The sequence below is a fragment of the Buceros rhinoceros genome, unplaced genomic scaffold (assembly GCF_000710305.1).
Source record: "Buceros rhinoceros silvestris isolate BGI_N320 unplaced genomic scaffold, ASM71030v1 scaffold6036, whole genome shotgun sequence".
Taxonomy (NCBI): Eukaryota; Metazoa; Chordata; class Aves; order Bucerotiformes; family Bucerotidae; genus Buceros; species Buceros rhinoceros.
This window is the reverse complement of record NW_010415686.1, coordinates 50,775-59,183: the sequence shown is the minus strand read 5'-3', so window position 1 is coordinate 59,183 and position 8,409 is coordinate 50,775. Positions and strand designations below refer to the sequence as shown.

General features: G+C 50.4%; 1 protein-coding gene across 1 annotated transcript in view; it reads left to right on the top strand.

Moving 5' to 3' along the window:
• The window catches only part of NEO1 (neogenin 1), a gene marked incomplete at both ends in the record, with an annotated part of 69,171 nt that overhangs the window by 10,404 nt on the left and 50,358 nt on the right, over positions 1-8,409 (top strand). The window contains 3 exons of the mRNA XM_010137498.1: positions 4,613-4,742; positions 4,774-4,919; positions 7,608-7,761. Coding sequence (XP_010135800.1) covers positions 4,613-4,742; positions 4,774-4,919; positions 7,608-7,761 — 430 coding nt within the window. The remainder of the gene's footprint in view (positions 1-4,612; positions 4,743-4,773; positions 4,920-7,607; positions 7,762-8,409) is intronic.

Below are 8,409 nucleotides of genomic sequence, written 5' to 3'. Positions count from 1 at the left end.
CCGCTGAATGGAACAAATTCCCGTTTGTTCAAATTCCTGCCTTTGCTCTGGTCTTTTGGGGAGGGGAGAGACAACAGGGAAGGAGAAAACAGAGACAGAGTTGACTCCCCCCTCCCATTCGCATTGTCCTGGCAGAGCGTTTGCAGTTTGTGGTGAACCTGATTGCTGTTGTATGTGTGTGAGAATCACCTTGTTGCTTTGATGTTCTCCTACCGGTGTTGAGAGACCATTCCAAGTGGAAAATCATCCTCCGCTGAATGGAACAAATTCCCGTTTGTTCAAATTCCTGCCTTTGCTCTGGTCTTTTGGGGAGGGGAGAGACAACAGGGAAGGAGAAAACAGAGACAGAGTTGACTCCCCCCTCCCATTCGCATTGTCCTGGCAGAGCGTTTGCAGTTTGTGGTGAACCTGATTGCTGTTGTATGTGTGTGAGAATCACCTTGTTGCTTTGATGTTCTCCTACCGGTGTTGAGAGACCATTCCAAGTGGAAAATCATCCTTCCTCAGCTGGGTTTATTAGCCTGCATTCCGGCGAGGTCAGTAGGATTTTCCTGCAGTCTCCTGAAATCGATAGGTAATGTACGTGTGCTGCCACAGTGTGATTAATGGACGTAGAGCCATGGAAAAATGGTCTTTAATATCAGAACCCCTACGTATCATTTGTTACAGTGCTCATTTAGCAAAAGATGGGGTAATATCTTCAACCAAATGCCTTGAATGCGGGGGTGAAGAGTGGCTGCTGAAGAGAAATTGTCATTACAGGTTCTTGCTTGGTCTTGTTGCGATCGGGAAATAAAACCGTTGAGGAAAAAGTATCAGCGTTTTCAAATCTGTAAGCAATAGTTTTAAATGTGTGTGCGGTTTAAAAGGAAAGGCTGAACTGGCTTACCTGGCGATGCCTCAGACAGGGCTACAGGAACTGAAGGAAATGCAGGTTTGCAAGTCGCTCAGTAGACCTTTCGAAGAGGAGAAGCACCCTGCAATGGGAAGCCCTGGCCTGGTGGGTGGCAGGGTATCTTCTGGTAGCGTACTGCTGCCGGAGAAGCGCCAGCGCGCTGGCACCGGCTGCTGTGGATATAAACGGCCCTCAGAGTTAACGGGGATTCAGGGTTCTAGTTAGAGCACCTCTTGTAATACAGCATTGCTGTTTGGTGGGTGTCTGTTGGCTAACGCCAAGGGTCCTCCTCCCCACAGAGGCCTTTAAGCAGTGCACGTTGCAAGTGATTGCAGAGCAAGAGAGGGTTAGTCTTGAGGGCAAAATTACAGCCTAGGTTAAAGGAGATATTTTAAATCCACTCAAGACTCTGATCGAATAAAGGTTTTACTGGCATTTAAGATGACCAGGAAAATGAACTGTAATTTCAGCGCTGGTGAGTAATGAAACCGTCTTGTAACAAGGCTTATTGAGCCTTAGTGGAGCACCCTCACACGGCAGAAACACGATGCCCGCCTTGTCCAAGACGTGAATAGTACCAGTAAGGGATTTAAATTAAAGCTCGGTTGAGCTTTACGGTAGAAATTCCAGGGCTTTAGTCCTCCAGTAACGCTCTGGCTGTGCTCGAAGTTGTCGATAGGGTGATTGCACACGTGGTGGTTGTACCCTGCTCCCCTGACAAAGCCAGGAGGTGCAGGGCTCCCTCCCAGGCTGGCGAGAGAGGTGTCTGAACACACAAGCCTGTTCCTGAGGATTTCTGGTGAGCTGTGAATTCAGGGGCTAGTACCTTGTTCCGGAATAACTGACGTAGAATGTGTGTCCAAAGGACAGGGGGTGATCCTAGACCAAGGAGTCCGAGCCTAACGCTGTGCCCTTCCTAAAGGGGTTCTGGAGGCAAAGGAAATGAAGGCAGAGGACAGTGGAAGGGCGACCACACTGTCACGGGGCTGATGTCCGCTGTTTGCCTCGGGGTTTCTCGGTGAACCAGCTGATGTCTTAGAGCACTGTAATACGATGGGCGTGCCACAGCACAGCCTTTTGATAGGCTGTCCCTTAGAAACGGGTGAAGGTCGAGAAGATAGAAATTTAAAGGGGAATATCAGGATGGAGGAGAATCTGAGGTAATTACGAAGTTTAATGAGTTGTATTGAGGAGGGGTTCAGAATGGAAAGGTGCCTCAGACTAGCGTTAAAAGGATCGTGTTTAACATCCTCATCAGTCGCTGTGCTGTAAGAACGAAGTACTTACCTGCAAAACTAGTGAGAGTGGCTGGTTTCGGAGACCTGGTTACTCCTGCTGTGGCCTCGCTGGTCTCATAGGAAGAATTAGGCGATGCTGTAGAGTGAATAATGGTGAAGCTCATCAGACCATGTAGCTGACTCTGCTGCGACCAGGTCCCTTCCTACCCCAGTGCGTCTGTGGTTCTGATGCTTTATGGGTGGATGGGATGGTGGGATGGTCAGGGGGAAGACGAAGAGAAGCTCAAAATTGCAGCTTCATTAAGTGGAGGGAAGGAGACTGTGATTTTTATTCGTATGAGTCCCTTGGTGGGAGACATGGATAAATATCAAAGATGCAGAATAATTAATACCAAAACCAGGTCAAGATCAAAGAACTACAAGTTGGTTGTAAATACACTGGGAGGGGAAAATTTGGGGGGCTGTTTGGTTTCTCTCTCTGGCATCAGCCAGAGAGCAGGTACACTGCTGCCTCTCGCTGCAGTGACCTGTTTGGTCTCTCACACGTGGAGGAGAGCCACGAGGAGGCACATGGCAGCTTGTGGGTTCCAGGTTCAAGCTGGAACTGACAGAAAGTGTCGTTTAACTGCAGAGGGTCTTTCTTAGGCAGAGGAATAGAGTGAACGCAGACAGAGGGAACTACGGGGGCTGGAGTTGCGGCACCAGTATGTAACTGGTAAGCACCACTGGTAGTAAACTTGGCTAGAAGGTTGAGGCATGCGAGGCAGGTCACTCACCCCTTTCCCTCCCCTTCACGTGGAGCAGCTGTGCAGCATTTTCCATCCATGGGTGCTTTGAATCCTTCGCCATCAAATGAAAGCCTCTGGTCTGAGGAGTTGTTTGTTATCCCTCTGCAAAGGAAGAAGGAATTGCCAAGCACTGAGCTAGGTGTTTACAGGAGAAATGGAAAACATCCAGATGAGATCGGTCACATCACTGTTAAGTTCTTGTGAGAATGCTGGGCTGACCTGTTTGGAAGGGAGTATTTAGAACAACAGAAAAGAATCACCCTCACAGGAGAGAAATGAGCATTTTTCCAATTAGGTCAAACTTTTGAAAGTGGAAGCTGGTGGGTGAGGGATTTCACCCTTAGGCGTGCTAGCAGGAGTGGGAAAGGTGAGAGCTGACCTGAACGGTCCGAGCCGCATTCATGTGTCATTGTCACCATAGGGTGTCTGTTGCCTGTCAGCAGAGCTGGTGTTTGTGCTCTCCGACAGGGGCGCGTGCTCATGCTGCAGCAGTTGTACGGGAATGGAGTAATTTGTACAACCTCGAGTCCCGCTCCCATCTCCTCTATCGCCGACACGGTGTCCTGAGTTTAAAGGAACAATGACAATCTCAACTCGAAGCTGTGCGCTGTTGAGAGGGGAAGGCAAGATGTCTAGAGTACCGACAGGCTCTTTCCGTGACAATGTCAGCTTTAAGTGTGAGCATAAAAAAGAATGAAGACTTTCCTCTGAGGTGGTTGGTGCAGCGAGCAAGCTGTGCCTTGCCCCGTGCCAGCACTGCAAACGGAGTGAGGAGACGTGGGGAGCAGTCGTTTAATGTCTTGCCAAGTAAAATACTTCTGGGTGGTAAGAAAACAAAGACTAAAATGAAGACACCTCTCCCTGCCCTCTTCCCATTTCCCAGGCTCAACTTCCCACCTTCATTCCCAGTTCTTCTGCCTTCTGCTCCACCTTGGTCTCCTCGGGGTGGCACCCGGAGCTGCCCTTCCTCCTGCTCTGAGCTGCCTGGTGCAGGGCTGTTTCTCACGCTCCCCTCCCTGCTGTGCAGTGGTTTCCCCTTTCTTGACTGTGCGTTCTCTGAGATGTCACCAGCTTCGCTGGCTGGCTCAGCCATGGCCTCTGTGGGGCCGGATCAGCCCCAACCGTGTCTGGCACGGGGACATCTCAGCCTCCTCTCAAAGGCCGTCTTGGCAGCTTCCCCACCGCCAACACCAGGATGTGGCCACCCAGAACAAGCACAAAGCTGCTCAGTGGACCTCGGGTGTTTCTGGAGAACGTTTGTACTCAAACAGCGACACGTCAGTGCAGCACTGCTGGGTTGACATGGCTTGAGGTTCCGCTGTGCTGTGTTTCTACTCGGTTCTCAGGTACACCAACATGAGAGAGATCAATACTTGCACACGAACAAGAGCAGTTTTTACCTTATGGTGCTACGCGTGAGGCTGTTCGTAGCAGTCAAGATGTTGTGTAGACTGTAGAGTGGAGGGCCTGCAGGAGCTCCTCTCCTTGGTACTGTCTCCTGAGGGAGTTGTAGAGGGCCTCTGTGTTCCACTGCAGGTGCTCCAGCTCTTACAGTGCCAGGCAGAGACACTGCCTTGATTTTTGCCCCCTCTGCTGTCTACTGCTTAGGGATAGCAGCAGTGCTGGAGAGGTGGGCGGAGGACTTCAAAGCTCTGGTGTCATCTTCAGAATACCTCTGTGCCCATTGGCAGGCCTTCCAATGTTCAGCAGTCATCCCGAGTCGTCGTCGGTCTACAGAGGGAACACTGCGCTGCTGAACTGCGAAGTCAACGTCGACCTCGCCCCCTACGTGAGGTGGGAGCAGGATCGCCAGCCCCGGCGGGGGGTGGGAGCAGGATCCCCAGCCGGTCGCTCTGGACGAGCGAGTGTTGAAATTACCGAGCGGAGCTCTGATCATCAGCAACGCTACGGAGACGGACGGAGGGCTCTATCGCTGCGTCATCGAAAGCGGTGGGGCCCCCAAGTACAGCGACGAGGCAGAGCTCAAAGTCCTTCCAGGTATGGATATGCCTTTCCTTTTAAAAAAGAATAATTAAAACTTTAGTCAAGCGATGGGGGAATCTGCTCCCGGGTGGTTGGGTTGGGTTTTCCTGCGTAGCTTTAAATGAGTGCAGGCGCTTAAGCTGAAGGGTTTGGCCCTTGGGAAGACGAATCTGTATTTTGCAGTGTGGAAACAGAAACGCAAAATCAGTTCCTGGTGTCTGAGCTCTTTGCAGTGGGTGAGGATAGGTTGGAGACACGCACGTGCTTTTTGGGCAGAATTCAGCTTTTAAGGACTTTGGGGAAGGACTTCTTGTAAAAGTCACTAGTAATGCGCTTCCCTTGTGACAGATTGCAAAGGGGGAATTGACTCTTAATTTGAGCATAAACATTTGGGGATTTCCACGTCTCTCAGGCTTGAATGAATCCCACCTTGAAAATGCCGTTGAAGTGCCAAAAAATATCAGTGCTTAGAGCCCCGCTCTTGGGATGCTTAAGCTGAGGCCCTTGTAGTTGACCCACTGTTTAGGAAGTTCTGATTCTTCAAACACTGGGGAAGCCTCCAGGCCCCAAAAAGTGGGGTGAGTTTTCATTTTGAAAGGTTTAGCTATGCCTGTTGTGCCGAAATGTTTCGGTATTTTTGATAAGAACAGGAGCCTGGTGCTGACGTCAGCTGTTTGTGAGCGTAGAGTGTCCTGTTCCGAATGGCACGATCGCTCAGAGCTGTGCGTCACCACGTTCTAACAATGAGTTTTGACAGTTGACCAAGAATAAGGCAGGGATGCTGAGTCGCACTTTCCCAAACTAGGGAAACACGGGCTGTGTTTCGTATGGGTTTTCTTAATTATTTCCAGAACCTCATGTTGTCTCTTCTGAATTAGTCTTTGTGTCGGAATTCTGCATCAGATTTACTGCCGGAGAGAGTTGCTGCGTTTCCATCTTGGGAGGTTTTCAGGGCATGGTTGGCCTGTCCTAGTGTCAGCAGCAGGTGGGCTTCGAGCAGGTGGTGGCATCTTCAGAGGTCCCTTTTTCTCATGACTGTGTCACTTTTCTACTTAGAACAGACTTTAGACTCCACCAGTTTTGCAGTTTTAACTGTCTTTGAAAAGGGGGGTGTTTGCTAGGCTCCAGGAGTGAGCCGTGCTTGAAGCAGGCATTCATTTCATGAAGTTCTTCAGCCTTCCCATGAAGAACGCCTTATCTTTCCGAGCGAGGGTGCAGTTGTTAAAGAAAAACACATTTGGAAAAGACGCTTAACTGAATTTTTTTAGTTTGGTTTGCCTTCATGATGCTGCAGCCCCTCAGATAAATGCTTAAGATTTTTCTAATTTTGAGCAAGTTTAGGCTGCCCAATAAACTTTGATGACGTGCTGATCTGTTGGAAGTGTTGATAGCAAAGTTTTGTGAAATCCCTCCCTGCAGGCACTTTTTTTTTTTCAAAAGGGGGATTAAACTGTTGCACAGAGAGCTCTCTGAATCTCGAGTGCCCCCGTAGCTGATCGTTCGATCCGAGCGGGTGCTGTCAGATATAGCAATGCAAGGGAAAAAGTGAAACCACTTAATTTTTGAATGCAGTTTCTGCTCAGGTGGGCACTGATCTCTTTTTGTGAGCTTGGAGCATTGCTGAGCTCTGCCTCCAGTGCGTGGTACCGGCTCCTCTCCCTCGGGTCGGGGCAGCCCGCCAGCAATCTGCCACAGCCAGCCGGCTTTGTGCGCCCTGGCTCGCTCCACGTGCAGCTCCAGGTCACTCTGCTGCGCTCGCTGCCTGCTCACGCATGCTCCTATTTCTGGAGCGAGCAGCCTGGTTCCCTCAACCAGGGAGCATGGACAGGCTGCTGTGATAGTCTGTGTGGGGGCCTGAGGCGGGTGGTGCATCCAGCATTGCTCCACAGCGGGCTCCTCTGCCCGGGGCGGCTCTGGGACATGGGTTCCACCGGGGCTGTTCTCTCGAGTATCCTAGCAACCTCCTCACGTTATACCTCGGAGCGCGTTGGCGGTGGTTCAGTTCAGGGAACGTTTCTGGAGGGTGTTCAGTTCTCACAGTCAGTGGCCGTTTCCTGTAGTAAAAGGCAGAGTAAATGTGCACTTTGCTCGTGCTTATTCTTAACAGGGGGAGAAAAAAGAAACAACCCCCTCTCCAGCCCGTTCAAAGCCAGACCAAACCTGGTTCAGAGGGTTCACCATTTCCAGAAGGATGGAAAACCGTGGTGGATTTTTGGTTTAGGACAAAGCCTGCGTTACGTCAGCGGCCACGCTGGTTTTGTGGTTTTGTTTTGCTCCGGGCTGACGCGCTGCTGCAGCAATTTCATTTTCCAGCGTGTAAAAGCGTGTTCTTGGGCAGCTAACTGATGGAGTCAGGAGGTTGCCCAAGGCTGTCTGGACAAAGTCAAACCCACACCCTCCCTTACGACATCTCTACACCAGCTGGTAGAGTCCTGGTTTCAGGGCTGGAGCTGTCGGCCAGGAGTGCTCCGCGGAGTCAGAATCCCAGAGCAGTTTGCACGTGTGGGGGAAGTGGTGAAGAGCTGTTCAGGTGGGAGGGTGGGAGAGGCTTCCACAGGAAAGCCTTTGAGTCGGGGAAGCGATGGCTGAATCCTGTGAAGATGCGGGAAGGAAATTAGATGTTTCATTTGCGGGTTTTTTTAATATGACCATGTTCTTATTTTGCATTTAGTAACAGTTTTGTCACTTACAAACTCCTTGCAGATCCCGAGGTGCCCCAGGACTTGGTGTTTGTGAGGCAGCCCTCTTCCCTTACGAAGGTCACTGGGCAAAGCGCGGTTTTCCCGTGTGTTGCCGCAGGATTTCCAGCTCCGTATATCAGGTGGACACGCAATGAAGAAGAGCTTATCACGGAGGGGTGAGTAATGGCTGATAGATAACTGTATGGAACTGTAATTATATAAATAACTAACTATATTGCTCCACTCTGTTGTGGAAGTGCTTCGTTGTCCTTACTGAATTGAGATGTTTTTACTTTATTGCGACCGCGGTTTTGCTTTAAGCCCAGAGTTCTTGCGCAGCCGATGCCAGCGGAAGGAATCACCAAGCAGACTGACAGGTTGTTCCTTCCATGTCTTTGACAGCCAGAGGACTTGTGTGGGGTCTCATCTTGGTGCGCTCTGGACTGTCCTCTAGGAGACCCCTAGAACCGGCACGCTCGCCAGTTGGCTCCATTTCTTTCTGCATTCCTCTTGGCCTTCAGCAGACGATATGCTACTCAGACTGATTAATTCACCACGAACGAGAGAACAAATAATCAAAGAAGCTGTTTTCCATCATAAAAGGAGGGACAAAACTGCATGTGTGGATGGGTCAGGGTCCAGGCTTGCCTTACTCGTTGGTTTTTCTTTAGGCATGGTTTTAGTGCAGCCTTAACGTGTCCAACATGCCGTTCTCACAAACAAGCTTCAGTGATGTCATTTCTGTTCACCTCAACCCTTGGAGAGCTCCTCTGTTCGTGGGCTGTCGATGTCCTGATGCGGACAAAGAGCTTCAAGAGTCAGGA